Below are 18,952 nucleotides of genomic sequence, written 5' to 3'. Positions count from 1 at the left end.
CATTTTTAAAATATCGTGCGCGCAAGGTGGAAACGTGAAGAAAACTTTTGTCACAAAGCGGATTAAATTACAAAAATATCTGTGGCAACACAAACTTTCTGGTTACTATTTTCCAAAGTAGCTATTTTATGTAGTCAGCTGTAAAAAGTTGGAAGTAATTGATTTTAAAATAAATAAAATATCCCAGTTCTTGCAACAGTCACATATTCGAAGGGTGTCAAGGGGTTTAAGGTGTATGACCCCCCTTAATATGAATTCACATCGTAATAGGCATACTCTGCGCGCCCGTTTTAGAACACTGTGCCTATTCTACATCTTTATGACGTTAGACTTGGTGAAAGAAAGGTAAACGGCAACGTGTTCACAGGACAGCAAGCAAAAGCAGAAATGCCATGTGTCTAAGATAAAAGCTTTATTTAGAATGAATTTATTTCAGTTCAAATTAACTCCTACTGGTTAGTTTTAAATTTCGGTTCCCAAATTCCAAATCATTATTGGTTGAAGAATTATATAAATATCTGCATCATAACCGTTATCCAAAGATCATATGATGTGGATTAATTTTGAAAATGACACAGTTCACAGCAATTTATAATAGGCAGTTACTGCTGTAGAGTCTCGTGTTCTTAGGTAACATCAAATTTACGAGAACTCTTAAGACTGAAACGAATTATCGTTATGACTTTTAAGTACCAGAGAGACAAGGAAAGGGTGTAAATGGATCTTTTATTTGACCAAGATAAAAATAAACAGACGACATCACTCGTGCTTATCAGTAGAAGCCAAAAATCATGGCTTAAAATGTATGAACTAAAACTAAGACTATTAAGTTAGTCTAATGGCAGCACAAATGGAATAACACGCACACTAGCTGTGACCTAAGGTCAGTGTAACAAGTCTAATGGCAAGAATAACGCATCGCCGCAGAATACTGTTCGCAAGGAAATCAAATTAGAAACGTGGCCTGCAGCAGGCAGAACACGCTCTAATTCTACTCTCTAAAACCTTCCTTTAAATACTTTCTTCTTTCTAACTCATTTGAATATCATGCAAGCTAACAAATTTACATTTGGGCAGGAAAATAAAAATGATGGAGGTAAGAAAGATGATTAACATAAAATAGCTTGATATGAAACCTAAACGTAAACTCTACAATATTATTAAAGATGGAAAGAGGAAATAACTAGATTAGAATGGTACAATAGGACAAAATTAAGGGACTAATGCAAATTCAAGTTATTTATTTTATCATATATTAATGCAGTTATTTTTCTTGGAAATATTTGAAAGAAAATCTCTTTAAGTGTTAGTTTTTCTGTTAAAAGAAATGGTATTTTGCGGATGGAGGCAATGAAGTAAAAAATGATGATCAGTATAATATTTTGGTAATAAAAATTTGGTTTAGTAGCACTGAACTTCATTACGGTTTCAATACTAAGCTTTCAGTCTGCAGTCTGCAGGTGCAGATTGTAATTTGTATACTTTAAAGTTACCCTTAATATTTTTTCCATCTTTAGTTAAAAAGTAAATTATTATGACAAAATTCAGAGTCAGTTTATGATGAAAATACACTTTTCAAATGTCGATGACAAATACATTGCCTGCCACGAGGAAGGGGTACATAACAAGGCAAAGATATTTTTAATTTCCTTTTTATTTCCTTGTACGAAGTAAAAAGGAAATATTGTAATCGCGAAAAGTTTCAGGCAGCATATTTCAACGAAAATATCCATTTTGACCGCTATCGAATGCAATTTAACGATGTTTTTGCGTGATATCTGTACGTAAGGACAGAATAAAATACTCTTTTGCTTCAAAAAAATTATAAAACTGCTTTAAAATAAATTCTAAAGAAAATTTTTCGTGGCGTCTGTACGAACGTATGTACGTACGTGCGTACGTACGTATCTCGCATAACTCAAAAACGAGTAGCCTCAGAACGTTGAAATTTTGTATATAGGACTGCTATAACATGTAGATGTGCACCTCGTATTTTGATTGCAATCGGCCGCACCAAACGTATATAAATATATTTATATATATATCCACTCTGTTACCCGGCTCAGTGATCTCAGTTTCTTTACTCTTATATGTTTGTAAATTGTACATTTTTTGCTTTAAAAATGATTGTATTATGTTGTTTTTATCTTCCGGTTAAGGTTTTTATGCCTTTAGTAAATCTGTACGCAATATTTTTAGAATTATCAACAATTTTAAAGTTGTCTAAGTGCCGCTAAGCCTTTTTTTTATGGCGGCCATTGATGTTTACATTTGAAACAGGAGACTAGTGGATTTGTTGCCAATCTAGAGAAACTTAGCTTCGCAACAACAAAGATAACGCATTCATTCATTATTGCCAATTAAATCATGCTTAATTCTTTCTGGAATTTTTTCGAGGAAATACGTGTTTGAGATTTACTTCGTAATTTTTAATATAGATATTTTGAGTTTTTATGTATTTTTGCCTTCTCGCGAAGTGAGAACTGAATTAATTGAATGAGAAATACTCAATCGTCTGTGAAAAACTGTTTCTTTTTTGTTTTGTTTGCTTAATTTCTTTTATACATCATTCTAGCTTTATTATAGTATTTGAATAGAACATGTGGCAACGATTAGATAATTCTATTCTTTAAATAATATAAATTTTGTGCATTTTGAGTTATAATATGAACGAAATATAGGAGTTTTATAGCTTTAGTTTCCGTTATATAATTATTATATAAGTTAAATGTTATATAATTATTAATACTGTTAAGTGGATCTAGCGCCAGAGTGTCGCTATGGTAAACAAATACTAGAATGAATTTTAAAGAATGCATTTATTCTATTGTGGTTTATGCGCTGTCGGCGAAGTAGATTTAATTCAATCCAATAAGTTCAAATGAAATGCAAGAAAAAATGCGTTTAATTTAATATTCCGTACAAGGAAGTCATGTGCTGTACACATCAAATTTTTTATTATATATGTTAAGCACATGTACACGCAACGCATATTCATTAGTGTATTAGACACTAAGAAAGTACTAAATCAGTGATGATATTACGGACTTGAAAATGTCTGTTAAATTCAATTTTAGAAAGCTTAGGAAATTTATTGCAGAAATTATAAAATAAATAATCTTATTAAAAATTTGAAATAATTAAGATAGTCTGTATCTGTTTTAGTAAAAGCAGTTAAAGCAGCAAAATTATAAATAATCGCCATCTATTATCTAAATAATTATCAGTCATCTTAGTAAGTTTATTAAATGTCATAAGATTTCTCATTTTTTCTGATGAGTTTTCTTATATTCAAATGAATTTGGTAAATATGATAAATGTGCCAAAATTTTGCAAACTTACTAGCAATTATATATAATTCCTCACAAATGATTATACATAAAGCTTGCTAAATTAGATTAATAAAGTACGATTTATCACATTTGCCACTACAGCTAGTGAATATGCACAATCACTAATAAATATTATTAATTTATAATATAGGAAATAAATTTATCAAACTCATTAAGATGATTGGTAATTGTTCATGATAATAGGCGATTATGCATAATTCAGTAAACACAATTTTAATCAGTGGATCAGCCGCTTTTGCTGGTAACATACATAATGTAAAGATTGCGTAAGAATACATTCTTCTGTTTTTGTTCTTGACTTGAAATTTCCCTCTCTTCATTCTGAGATAGTGAAAGATAACTGTGTTATCTTCTGACTGGTCCAAATCGCTGAAAATGGACTCAACATTGAAATTTTGGACACCATTTTTCTGCTGTTATTTTCTATGAGTCCACAATTGATTTTGGCATCTAGGTCAGACAAACAGACCTCGAGGTGCTTTGCCTTAATCAATTAACCTCGCATCTAAGTCAAGGATGATTTTCTTAACCGCCTGATCGTCGTCTCTTCGTAACACTGCATCTCCAGTCACAAAAGATAAACCTTAAATGATAGTTGATGAGCTTTAAAAGAGCAATTGATGGGATATAAAGAACGGTCATAGTTAAGTCTAAAATGACAGTTATTTCCTGGTTTTAAGCTATATTACTATTCAACTCCCTCATCAGCTGTCAAACGTGCTTTCTGTCAAACGATTCGAAAGCATGAAACCAGCATGGAACGTAGATGTAGCAAAGCACCTGACCCTAAAATCTCGTTGACTTTTGCCAATCTGTACAGGGTTCTTATGCCATCCAGCCTTGATCTTGAAATCATAGGTATTCCAGGCGGCAGGGTTTCTTTTGACAGAGTTTTGTACTTGCTTGTTTGGCTATAGTGTCATTTGGAATCAACTTCCGATTAAACCTCTAACATACATAAGTTGCTTGTAATGAAAATTTAAATAATGTTATTTAAAAGTTTTAATAGAAGAGAATATAAGCACCAATCTACTAATATTTGTGTAATAAAAGTGTATCCGGTATAACAAAAATATGCATAGCTATGTAAAACTAATTAGGAGATAAAAATTATAAAACTGATTTAAAATGAATTCTGAAGAGAATTTTTCGTGGCTTCTGTACGTATCTCGCATAACTCAGAACATTGACATTTTGTGTAGAGGACTGCTATAACATATAGATAATGACCGATTGCAACTCTCTTTTTGGTTGCAATCGGTCGCACCAAAAGTATATAAAAGTATATATATATATATATATACCCACTCTGTTACTCGGCTCAGTGAGCTCAGATTTTTATTCTTATATGTTGGTAAACTGCGCATTTTTTGCTTTAAAAATGATTGAATTATGTTCGCCCAAAGAGAGAGAGAGTTTTGTGGTTCACCTGCTGTTGTCTAATATGGGGGAGTCTCAGTTAGAGAAACAGTTCCCTCAGTTGCGTAACTAGTCGCAAGAGAGGTGTATAAATTTTGATTGATTATCTTCAGGTTAAGGTATTTAAAAGTTATTTAATCTAAGGTATCTAATTATTATTATCATAGCAGCCGTATTTGTTTGCATTGAGACTTAGCAGAATAGTGGACTTGTTGCCAATCCGAAACTAAGCTTCGCAACAACAAAGATAACGTCTTCTTTTATTATTGCGAATTAAACCATGCTTAACCCATTCTGGAATTTATGCGAGGAAATATGTGTTTAAAATTTATTTCGTAATTTTTAATATAGAAAAGTTTGAGTTTTTATAAATTTTTGCCTTGTCGCGAAGCGAGAACAAAATTAATTTAATTAGAAATACTGAATCGTCTGTGAAAAACTGTTTCTTTTTTAAATTTTTTGTTTGTTTAATTTCTTTTATACATCGTCTTCGATTTATTACAGTATTTTAATAGAACATGTGGCAACGATTAGATAATTCTTCAGATGATATAATTTTTGCGCATTCAGAGTAATAAAATGAATGAGATGCAACGCTGTTAAGTGAACCTACCGCCAAAGTGTCGTTATGGTAAACAAATATAACCATTACTTACAAACGTACCAATACACAAGAAAATGTCATAGCAAAAAAGCTTAAAGCAATTCATAAGAAACTACAAATTACACAACCATCTAACTACAATAGATTCCAAAATTCCAAAATCACCACTCAGCTTTAAATTTATAGCAAATGGTACAAATAATTATAAAAGGAATATAGATTACATGTTTGCAATTAAACTTAAATAATCTGTATTTTACTTCATCAACTATTTAACAAGCAGCACAACTATTGTTGGATTATTTATAATAAAGCTCCGGTTCTCAACAAATTTAAAAGTTTAGAAATCAAAAACATTAACTGCTATGACTTTGAAAACATTTATACTTCTCAACCATTGGACGAAATTTATACTAGTTTAATGCAACCCCACAACGTTTTCCTGACATGCTAAGTATCCTCTGAATTGAAAGATGGAAAAAGCCCACCAGCGGCCGAGCGGTAAAGTCGCTGAACACTGGTAGTTCGGTCCGAGGTTCGAATCCCGCGAACGGGCTGGCTGCATGGGTGTTTTAGTGGTTTTCCCCATGTGTAACGTGTATACGAGCCAGTTTCCCTTAGAAAGTCCTCCACGAAAGGCATCCCTCCCCTTAGGCAAATAGCCCTCGTGTGCTTTGCCATAATTAAATACACACACAAACACACATGAAAGATGGAAAACTTACCTGCATTGTGCATTATTAAATAACTACATTAAATTCAACAATAAGATCTTTCAGCAGATGAAAGGAATTCCAATGGAAGCGAATAGTTCTATACAAATATGTAACCTATTTCGTTTTGCTAATGAAATTAAATTAAATTAAATTAAAAATAAATTAAAGTTATTTGCAAATACATTTAGATATATTGATGATATAACTTTCAATAATAATAATTCTGCTTTAGAACAATTCAAAATTTACCCAGATAATATAACACTTAATAGAACTAATACGAATCAAGTTAATATTGAATACTTAGACCTGCTCATAATTAATCACAACAAAATTAAATTATATGATAAAAGGAGGACATTCCGATTTGAAACTATTAAACTAATTAATTGGGACTCTAATATCTCTAAAAAAGTAATAGGTAATCTGTATTTATAGGTAATCCATTTTATAGCCAAATAGTTCAAATTAAAAATATATGTACGGAAGTAGATGGTGGTGTATTTAATTACGGAAAAGCACACTATGGCTATCTGCCTAAGGGGAGGGATGCCTTCGTCGAGGACTTTCTAAGGGAAACTGGCTCGTATACACGTTACACATGGGGAAAACCACGAAAACACCCATGCAGCCAGCCCGTTTGCGGGATTCGAACTTCAGACCGAACTACCAGTGTTCAGCGACTTTACCGCTCGGCTGCTGGTGGGCCTGTACTGAAGTAGAACATTTAAAGAAAGAAATAGTAAAACTAATTAATGTTCAAGTTAATAACCAGGTCCCAAAACAATTTATTAATTTCTATATTAAAAAGGCAGGCATTAACTTTTCTTATTAATTTTTTAAACTCTTTATGGTATGATAATATTACCTTAAACCTTAACTGGAGGGTAAGGGAGGATTTTGAAGAGTTAAAGATTTACTTGTAAATATTAATTAATTATTTATTTGTAAAAATGTATATTTTTTCAACACTCAACAATTCTTTCCTTTTACTAATGAAAGGCCAACTCTTTTCCAAAAGTCTCAGTTATAGCCTGAATTGTGTGAAGATTTTTATCTAATTTTTCTAATTTTCCTTACATTCGGCCAGTATTTAGTTAAAGTTTTGATTAAACTTGTAGAACTTTAGTTTTAAATAATGCAGTCTAGTAAAAAAAATTTCTTACAATAATTCTTTATTATTTCAATTTGTGTTTTTTTTAAAAAAAATTAACAAATTTTAAAATTTTATACTTCAAATTAAAATTAAATTAATTAAAATGTTTATTCGAACTTTTAATTAAAAAAAAAATTCAAACTTTTATAGCTTTAGTAATTTGCAACATCTATTTTCACAAACAGTAGCAGTTCACAATTTTTACTTTTTTACACATTTTAACAATGCCTCAAAGTTAGCAACATTTTTGCACACAAAACAGCATTTTACATTTTACAGTATTAAAGTTTACAGCATAGGTTTTTTACAATAGCTCTCACAGGTAGCAGCTTAACACTCAACTTTACATTGTATTAGCACCCTCTACTTATACAGTTAGCAGTAAGAAACTACTCAACTTCACTTAGTTTAGCAAATGTTAGTCCACACTCAGGAATTCAAATATGTAGTTCTAGGTAAGTTAAATTAAAACTTACTGTTTACTAGCCTTTTTATTATTATGATTATTTTTATATTTTGATTGATTGAATATAGTTTATTTTAGGTTTACATGCATAATTCGTGTAGGGGAAGTTTTTAATAGGCACGAGTTTCTAAATTACCTTGGTTTTCTAGTCTCTATTGACATTTAATTGCTATTTTAATTCCTAGTCTTTTTACTTGCTAAATTTCTCAAAATTCCTACTAGTTTAAATTTCTTTTTTAGTATTTCACAACATTTGGTTTTACTTTTGATTTTGAATTTTACTTTTACCCTTGCCTACATGGATGACGAAACACGAATTGAGAAATTGAAGAGTTAAGTTTGGAGACAACTTCCCGTTGATAAGTCTGTCTTCTGCCTGCTCAACAATTATTCAATTATGCAATTTAATTTGGTCTTAAAAATTCCTTAAAAACTTTTTGAGATTAAATTTTTGGAATATTATATATTTTTTCATGGTTTTAGATAGGTACACTCAATTTACATATGTTCTTAGAATTTAAATGATATTGTAAATTAGTTCGCAGCAATAATTAATTTTATTTTTATTTTTTATTTTTGCAATTAAAATTTCTTAATTAAATTTACATTAGCTTTATGCGAATACAGAATATTTGTTAAATGTGAATTTTAAAGAGTGCATTTATTCTATTGTGGTTTATGCGCTATCGACGAAGTAGATTTAATTGAATCCAATAAGTTTAAATGAAATGCAAGAAAAATGCGTATAATATTCCGTACAAGGAAGTTTTTTTTAAAGAGAAGAAAAATACTTGTATGATTTTTCATATTCTTCAATTTTTATACAATTTCACTGATAAATTCTTCGATATATGGGATGTTTTCAAGACAGCAAATATTTAATTTTGATTTATTTATGTTATTTTATTTAGCTATTTATTTTTTTGTGAAAATAAGTCTTTAGAAAATTTTCCATAAAAATTAACTACGACTTTTATTACAGTTTTAAAATTTCGTATTTACAATTTACAATTTTGCATTTAATAGCAACGAATAAGTTTCCAAATATTGCTAGTATTTTTCTCTATGCAAGATGAAAGCATACACTAAATAGTAAAAAAGGCGATTTAAAGATTTCATAAGCCATTATTAAGGAGATATTATGTTCCATGGAGTGATACTAGTTCATTTGTGCTGGATTTAATATTTGTTTATAAGCCATTTTAAGTAATCAAGTTTGGCAATCTGTAGCCAGTTTCATTTCTTGGCAAAAAGCCCACAGATCTCCTCAAAATATATATTACGCGAACGAGGTCCGTAATTTTATGTTTGTTGTTTGTTGCTGATAGAATGTGCTATGTTTGTTGCTGATAGAAATGACGTAAGTTATGTAATGTACTACGCGATTACGTCATAAAAAACTTGGAATCATCTAGCGGAAATATATATTTCATCGACGCAAGAAAAAAGTTAATATACAAGCGTTACGACCCGGCAGCCTTGGAGGAAGAGTTTCTTTATTTGCACTATTTTTTGCACAATCAAGAACTTCATTTAGGCTTCTGAGAACGGCAAATTCGATTTTGCTCTTAGATTTTTACCCAAAATGCACTTAACTGGTACTACTTCTAGCTGCCCAAAGGGATGACCTAAGGATCAATCTAATTACATACAGGAATTACATTATTAGAAATCTGTAATTAATTTTAATTTGCTAAATTGGTGAATTTATTTTCATGGTTTGGTTTTGCACTTGATTTACTTATGCTATCTGAATTTAAATGATATTGTAGATTAGTTCGAAAATTAAATCTTTTATATGTTTGCACATTTTTTAATTTTAATTTTAACTTTAAATTTACTTTTTTACGTATATACATGTTTGTTAAAATTTAAATTTGTTTAAATTTAAATTTCATTCCTTGCAGCAATGGCGCAAAGAATTAATTAAATTTGTATTTAAATTCAATTCATTCTTATGAAACAATAATTGTTTGCTATTATATTTTGATTCAGTTATTTGATTCATTAATAATTAATAATTTGATTGTACTGGAATTATTAAATGCAATTTTTCCTACCTATGATTTGCTTGAAAATGTTAAGAATAAATATTAATTACGTTAATTCATGACAAATTGTGTATTTAAACAAAAATTACTAATTTATTGAAGTTAATTTTAAGGAAATCAAGCAGTTATATTTAAGCCAATAGTCATAAATAATTTTTATATTATTTAAATATTATTTTTGCATGCGTACGGGTTCGTAATAGATTGAATGTACACAGAACCGATGATAGCTTGATAAAATTTATTTTATCAAAAGAAACACTTCACAGTTCTGAAACTTTCCAAAAAAATACTCGTACAGATCTTCACAGTGTACAGTCAGTAGCTACACTTCAAACTGCTCAGAACGTTAAACAGAACGCAATGCGAAGCGTATCTAAAAAGCTGAAGTTCCTACGGAGATCTCTCAACACTCCGAAGTCAAGCTTCTCCCGATCTTATATAGTTCCCCCTCCTCGACCACCGAGAAATCTCTATTACCTTCCACTTCTGTTAATTATTGGAACGTATATGAGACCCGGATACGGTTACAGCTACAAACAGGATCAATTACAGTTATTTAATTACATTACCAATTGCAGTAACACAGGGACCAGACAAATTGCCGCCAAATGGTTGCCAAATTTGGTGACAAAAATTAGTTCCCAAAACCATTGTCAGTTTGGTGATGTCTTCCCAGTTCAACAAGATAGTGATTTACCTCAATATTAAATAGACTTGCCTCTGTAATCGTATTTTTCCAGCAGAGCTTCGACTCTTCAGATTTTCATGCTATATTATACAAAAGATACTACAATTTTAAATTTGTAACAACTATGATTATTATTTATAATCAATAATAAAAATTTACCGTTTTTATTTCTTTCCGTTTTTAAAGTTTAATTGAAGGTGGACATATTATCTGCAGATAAATAGTAGAATTCTACTCTCACACTTTTTAAAAATTATATTTTAGTTCAAATATTCAGTATCATTTCTATATTTCTGTTTTAACTGCTACTTAACAGTTAATCATTTCCAAATTATTCTGATAATGGCAAAAGAACCTTTATATCGGTATAGTATAAAATTGAGAAGTCTTACACTATAAAAACTATCGTTATACTATAAAATTAATTACGCCTCGTGAAATCATTCTGCTCAATCATCATCCTCACCCTCTTTTTTTTTAAATTTCTACTATTAGCTCACACCCTCCCTATATCTTGCTCAAATTTTCAATAGTTAATAAAATACTTTTATTCATCCACTCAAGTTCAAATACATTTTTTTAAAACTTGTAGTAGATGACACTTGATGCTAATACAGTATTTTCCCATATTAAATGTTTTTTAAATTTTTAATTAAATTTTTTTTTTGTATTTGAATTTTTTTGTATTTAAAACATTTTTCTTTGTTGACCTGACTTAAAATTTCTTATTTAATTAATTATTAATTAATTAAATTAATTATTGATTAATTATTAATTAATTAATTTTTAATCTTTAACGAATACTTTTTATTCATCTACGCAAGTTCAAATACATTTTTTTAAACTTGTAGTGGATGACACTTGATGTTAATACAGCTTTTTCACATATTAAAAATTTGTAAAATTTTTATTTTTAAAAAATTAAAAAAAATTAAAATTTTTAATTAATTATTTTTTGTATTTAAGAAATTTTTCTTTGTTGACCTAAATAGGAATTGACTTCACATTTTTTTTATATTTCTTGTTAATGCAGCAAGACGTTTATGGTTAGCTAGCGTAATGCTTTTCCCACTTAAATAAATCCTTGCCGAATGCGGACTTGAGGATATTGCGTATACGCGTTATTTTTATTGTCTCCATTTCATTCGTACAACGAGATAATTTTAATTATATGCTGTGCGTCGTAAATCTTCAGCCATGTTGCGATATTCCTCTTTAAGGACTGGTTCGAATATTCATTCATTAAAGAAGTTAACAAACATTGTTTACAACAGCAAAACCTGAGCTTTATTGTTCTCCTAATTCTCGATAATGCTTTAGGACACGGTACTGAAATCCTCACAGTTTTCTTCCGAATGTAGATTTTATTCCTTTTACCGTACACCACTTCCTTAATTCAACTAATCGAATCAAGGAATCATAAAACGATCAAATTCTATTATGTCAAGCATTTTTACATCTCTGCAAATAAAGCACTAGACGAAAGAAAGCGCGACACTAATAGCATTTTGGAAGCAATTCGACTTGAAATACTGCATAGGAATGATTAAACTCGCATGGCAACAAGCGAATTCATCAACAATGAATGTTTGGCGGCATGAGCGCTAGCCAAAAACTTTGCATAGCGTTAAAGGTGTATTTGGTGGTGTATTTAATTATGGCAAAGCACACGAGGGCTATCTGCCTAAGGGGAGGGATGCCTTCGTGGAGGACTTTCTAAGGGAAACTGGCTCGTATACACGTTACACATGGGGAAAACCATATAGCGTTAAAGGATTTCCATCGATTGAAAATGAAGCGAAAGAAATAGTACATACAAATAGTAGGCGACGAAGGATTTTTAAGATGTGGAAGAAGCAGAAATTAAAGAAGTAGTCGAGAATGAACGCTCTTGAAATGGTAAATGAAAGACTGGATGATCTTATAATACCACTCGAAGGTGAAAGCAGCGATAATGATATAACGTGTTGTATGTTTGGCTATTAAACTGAGCTCGACGTTAGAAGATTGTCTAGTGAATAATCACTAAGTCTTACAGTACCATAACGTCAGGAGCAGGGTATAAAATACCCTTTATTAACTCAAATAAAGTTCACAGATGGTTCATGTGCTTACTTCTGGGTTAATTCAAAACGTAATGAATAACTTAAAACTAAATGAAATTAAGTTTAGCCGAACGGCTTCACATGTTAATTATCGTGAAAGCTAACTCTGACTCGAAAAGTTGGCGTAAACAAGCATAATGGCAAGAGTAGCTCAACGCCACAGAAATCTGATCGCTAGAAAACCAAAGATAGCAACGTGGCTCTCAGGCAGGCAGAACACGCTCTAATTTCACCTTCCCAAACATTCCCCTAAATACTTATTTATTTCCACCTACATGAGCGCTGATCGATTTGCTATCTGGCAAGGAAGTGCGTGTTGAAAGCAAAAGCGATAGGAAAGCTAATTCAACATAAAATAACTGTTAAGTAAATTAAATAAATCCCCGCAATGAAAAAGAAAAAAAACTTTTTAACGCACAAGAAGTTAAACAAACTGTTACAAAAGGCACAGGGACTGTCTGGTTTTGCAATTTTTCTCTTTTACGTTTGTATAAATTATACACACTTCCTTAATCTGAACTAAACCTAACCCGATTTTTCCATAGAAAGTTAACTTTGCTGAAAGCGATTTTGCCGTAATGAGCAATGTGCTAATGACATAAGCCCCGCGTTACTGTATAGACAAACTGAAGTTGGAATATCTCAGGACTTCTGCCTAGAAACAACTCTTTATCTTTTATATATAAGTGATTTTCCAAGCAACGTCTCGACCATTCTTCGGTTGTAATCTAGTTGTTATGCCTATTCAAATCAGGACTGTAAAAGCAAACTGGAAAATATCTATTAATGCCTCAAAATCTCAACGTAAAATGGACAGCTACTAATGACAAGACCATTCACACGCTATTTTACGTCTCATCATCGAATTTATTCCAAGCACGAAAGAAGCATTCTCCAAAAACGCTCTCTGCAATAACGTTGCTTGTTTCCCACGAATTCTTAATTATAAAATCACAGAAGACGACATTTTCATTCAGCTTTGTGCAGCGCACATTCTAAGAGACCAAAACATTGTCACTTAGAATATTTTCTCAACCACATTTATAGTATTGTAAATAAATGGCCATATATATTTTTTTATTCTCTAATATTGTATTTTGTTTTTATTTACTTTCATATATTGCGCATATTACTCCATTGCTCCTTCCATTTTTACTCTATATTTCAACTGTTTCCCGAGTTCGAATGCCTAAAAGTGTGTTTGTGTGTGTGCCCATCTATTTGACGCATCTTGACACTTAATCATGGAGGTAAAATATAAGCCGAGAAATTTTTCTGACCACTTCTGGTATTCATTTGACTCCGTTGTTGTTAGGGGTTGCAATATTTCGAATTTTCATATTTTTATATTAATTCCATTTTTTATTACGCATCTTATAGACTTCGGCACATTTAGTAAAAATGATGGAAATATAAAATCAAACTATTTTTAAATTATTATTTAATGAAGCTTAAAATTTAAGACAAAATTAAATTAATTCAATTAACTATTTATCTATTTCAAGGAATACACAGATAATGGCACAGTTTTTCGAAAGTGAAATAAAGAGTTGGGAAGCAGATTTTATTCAGTCTGTTATTTATGAAATTATAAGGTTCTAGGTTCTCTACAATAATTTTTATAATATGTTTTCAATAGTTAAGATATTATATAAATGAATTTTATTAGTAATTAACACTACTTGCACAGATGTGTAAACATATGAAGCATGTATTAAATTTAAAAGTCACTGATGAAGGGTGCCCTAAAAGAGCGGAAAATTTAAATTTGGTGCCAGTTAAATTTTACTGTGATGCTTTAACAGAAAAATCATTATAACAGTTCGATGGTAGCAATCCGCCATCATTAAAAGATGGATCGCTATGAATGCATTCTTATTCTTAAATATTATTTCAAAATGGGGAAAGTTTCACTGCCACGATTTTACAAATTCTAATTAGTTTTTGGTAAGCAATATGTTCCAAATGCATTAGCTGTGAAGAGAATACTAGAAAAATTCCAGAAAACTACGTCTACATGTGTCAGATCATCGACACCTGTTCGTGCATGTTGTTCAGCAGAAAACATTAGGGCTGTTCGCTAGAATATGGCTGAGTGTCCGGGAACATCCATTCGGCATCGTACTCAAGAACTGAATATTTCATGAAGCACTATACAGTACATTATCATGAAAGATCTGCTTTTTCATGCCTACAAAATTCATCTGATTCAACAACTCAAGCATTTTGAATGAAACATTTCCAGGTCATTTTATCTCCCATTTGAGCGACCAGAATCAGCCGCTGTGTGTGATTTAAAGCCTTTGGACTTCTTTCCCGGTTTTTTTTTTTTGAACGACCACCCAAGGCTTGAAGGGGGAGATTAAACGCTTTATCACTGAAATCCAGCCACAGTTATGCGTAACCGTGATAGAAAATTTGCAGATCTCCCAGCAAAGCCTAGAAGAATCTATTAAGTGTGTTGTTCCATACATAATTTCCACACGCGTACTTTGCGATTAAATAAAAGTTTTGGTATTTTCTGGGGGGGGAAAAAAAAAAAAAAAAAAAAAATTTAAAATTAAAATTTTTCGCTCTTGTTGGAACGCCCTTTTCATCAGGGGTCAGCAATGATGGGCCTGCGGTCACCAACATGCCCGCGAAGCAATTTTAAGGTTCCCGCCGTTCAAATATATATAATTTCTAAAATTTAGATTTGGGTAAGAAACACTCATAAGTGTAATAAATAATTTTAGAAAAAATTATCATTCTATATTCGTCATTTTAACGATTGTATGAATTATACAGTTAAACTTTTGCTATAAATTAAATCTTAGCGACATCTAGATAACACTAACATCATCAGATGAATCAATTTTTGAATTCTAGCAACATCCGATTCTGCATATGATGAACTAATTTCTGCCCCCTTAATCCTCGTATACTCTGTCCAACAATGGCCTACTAGGCTTTACAGCCATAACTTCTGTTCGTACATTAATTTGGCATTTCATGAATTTGTAACATTAATTTGTATTTGGAGTTCTAAGCAGAGTAAGCATTCTTCTCATCAAATTAAAACTAACAAAAATACGCAGACGGCATTGCTTGTGCAATGACTGGAACTAATCAAATAATTTTATTTCAGCTTATTGTTGTGTGTCAACAACTTATTTTAGATGCACAATAGTCTGCAGTTTCCTCCTTAGCTAGCAGTATTTATGAACAACGTGCCACAGCAGCATTTTTTCAAACACGTTTTCACAATAACAAAGAAATCTTAATAACAATACAACTTTTACAATTCACATAAATAAACTCTATTTTGATATAATTATCTATTAATTTTTATTATCATAATATATTTAGTTTTATTTAATATTTTTTTGTTGTTATGGTTTTCTCCCCACATTGCTCGCCGCATTTCTAAAATATGCCCTCCTAGTAAAAATGGCTGCTTTACCTATTATTCATGAAAAACGTTCGGTAATGAATAAATCATTGTTATTCAGTAATTAATAATTACTGAATAAATAATTCAAAATTACTTTCAAAGCACTAAGAAAACTAAATACCGAAAATGAAAAGTCTGCTTCCCTTTGTTCTGAATTTTATTATTATTATTATTATTATTATTATTATTATTATTATTTTTCATAGCTCTTAAACTATTGCAAGTCTTCTCATTTAAAAAGAGTCGTATTTTATTATCTCCCATTTTTTTACCTTGCTTGTGGTCTAAAGATTCTTAGGAATCACTCTATCCCACTTGTATTAAAATCAACATGGACATTGCATTAAAATTAACATGGACATTGCTTTAAAATTTATTATTACAAAAAATTTAAAGAAGTATATTATACCGTACCACATTAAATCATCAAGTTGATGACAGATGGCAGCACCATGCAAAGAACTTACCGGGAGCCTAACGGATGCACTTCGATGCTGTTGCAGTCTCTCCAACTGCTGCTGTTTTTTACGAGCTTGTATGGCATGTGGATCAGGCAAAGATCGGTGCCTCCGGACGCGGATGTGTGGTACTTGGAGGGAGTTGGGAGATAAAGGCAAAGGAACAGGGCTCAGACGAGGTGAGAGAGGAGAACGGGGTGATCTGGGCGAACTTCGACGTTGAGTTAAGGCAATAGCTTCTAGACGAGAAAGAACGGCACGAGCGGCATCCTAAAAAGATATAAATTACAAATTTATTGTAATGATGCATTCAGAAATTTAATCACCGTTTTTTTCCAAAGTTTTTCACATTATATAGAAACATATCAAAACACATACTACTATAGTCTACTATTAATCAATTAGAATTTCTGTAGTAATTTTTTAAAGTACAAAATCTACATCAGAAAAACTGTGTCTAATTGTTTTCAACATTATCACTGCGATGAAAATTTCTAAAAGTATGAAATCACGACTATTCTACATTGTGTATCAACTAGATCACGCACTTTAACTTCATTTTCTACAATCTTATGTCATGATGCAGTTCATGGTCGTTATAATGAGCAAAACAGTTTATGCATAGTACGAACATAACAATTATACTCGATATAATGAGTTAAAGACCTTTCTATTATAACGTGTCCTCCACTGAATATAATTTAAATCATCTTTCCTTTAGCTACCACTTGCTTAGTGTTTTCTTTTTTTTTCCTTAAGACGCTAGTGTCATTATAATATGCATCGACTGTAATTTGTTGCGTATATATGTGTGTGATCACACATAGATCTCATGACACATAGATCTCATTGCATAAGATGATGAGCAATAATATGCATCGACTGTAATTTGTTGCGTATATATGTGCGTGATCACACATAGATCTCATGGCATAAGATGATGAGCAATAGAAAATGAAAATTTATATCTTAAAATTAATGTACATAGTTTTTCGTATAATGCAAGAGTATGGGCACATAATCGAGAAACATTGAAAAATGAGAGTAACCCTCAGTAACTGCAACTAATGTAGGGATACCTTAGAAAACGAAGCTTCAGAGATTTTATACAAACAACATCAGTGCATAGAGTTTGGTTTCCTTAAGAACGTGCACTAGACCCAAACTTTGAAAGACAAGTGGCGAATTATCGCGATGTGTTGTAAGTACCACAGACACAGGAAAAGAGCGTAAAGAACCCTTTGTATTAATCCAAATAAAGTTGAACATATGAAATCAACTCGTGCTTACAGAAGCCAACACTTTGGGCTTTAAATCAAAGATAATGGATAAATTAAAGTTAATGAAACTTAAGTCTAAACTAAAGGTTTCACAGTTTAACTATCGTGAAAGTTGGTTTTGACGGAAGTTAGCGTAAAGAAACCTAATGGCATGAATAACTCAACGCAGAATTCTATTAGCTACAGGATCAAAGTTAACAACGTGACCTTCAAGCAGGTAGAACATGCTCTGATTTCCCCGTTCAAAACCTTCCTTTAAGTACTGCCTTCTTTCTACCTAATTTGAATACCGTGCGCTCTGGAAATTTACATTCAGGCAGGGAAATGAAACGTGGATTGACATGAAAGGGAATTTACATAAAATAACGGGTTATAAAATTAAAATGATCCATACAAGTGTGCTAATTAAAACAAGGTGTAATTAAAATTAATTTCATAAATAGTCGCGGATCTACAGATTCCGTTAAAAAACGAAAGACTATATAAATTTTGATCACAAGACACCTTGCGTGAGAAATGAGTTACATTCAAATTTTAATACATATCGTCTGAAAAATCTTCAAAGAAAAAAAAATAGTTCATAATATGCAAAACTGGACCTCAAGAAAATGCTGAAAACAAGAGTACTTATATCAGGTAACAATCAATTTCATTTTTGTTGAAGTTTCAGAGGAGACTGTGCTTCGGTCAAAAACTTACTGTACAGAAATATCTATATTTATGCAAAAATTATGATTATTAGCTTCATTTTTTGTTTACTTTTATTGAGAGGACGTACATCTTAAAATGTTGATTAAAAATCAACAAGTATCATCACCGAGGATTTTGGCAATCAGTATATGGCATATTTCAAAAATAACTAAAAGGGTAAGCTATGTAAATGCTAAGCAGACGATTGTTCGTTTATTTCAATGACAAAAAAAGAAGGAATACCTAGTTAAAGAGAAGGATGACTCAGGGAAGAATTTCATAAGAAAAACTGACTCGTATGTCACGCATGCAGAAACCATGGAAATGTTCATTCAAGGTGATAAGTAGTAATTGAAACTGGACAGATGGGAGAAGTTTTAAGACATGGTACGATCACATCTGAATAATCATATTTTGTCATAAAATGTATAATCGATAATGAAACGCAAAAGTACTAGAAACCGTTTGTTTGCTAAAACCAGTAGTTCCGCAACCATATATGCGCCTCAATTTTAGCTTGGAACACTATA

The 18,952-nt window shown here is 31.3% G+C and overlaps 1 protein-coding gene across 1 annotated transcript in view; it reads right to left on the bottom strand.

Moving 5' to 3' along the window:
- The window catches only part of dysc (whirlin protein dyschronic), a 668,284-nt gene that overhangs the window by 11,171 nt on the left and 638,161 nt on the right, over positions 1 to 18,952 (bottom strand). The window contains exon 11 of the mRNA XM_085816627.1: positions 16,462 to 16,722. Coding sequence (XP_085672753.1) covers positions 16,462 to 16,722 — 261 coding nt within the window. The remainder of the gene's footprint in view (positions 1 to 16,461; positions 16,723 to 18,952) is intronic.

This window comes from Stegodyphus dumicola, chromosome 5, assembly GCF_044657685.1.
Source record: "Stegodyphus dumicola isolate Sdum_Otavi_A_Nest chromosome 5, ASM4465768v1".
Classification (NCBI taxonomy): domain Eukaryota; kingdom Metazoa; phylum Arthropoda; class Arachnida; order Araneae; family Eresidae; genus Stegodyphus; species Stegodyphus dumicola.
Note: the sequence above shows the minus strand (reverse complement) of the source record. Positions and strands in the feature narration are given on the sequence as shown.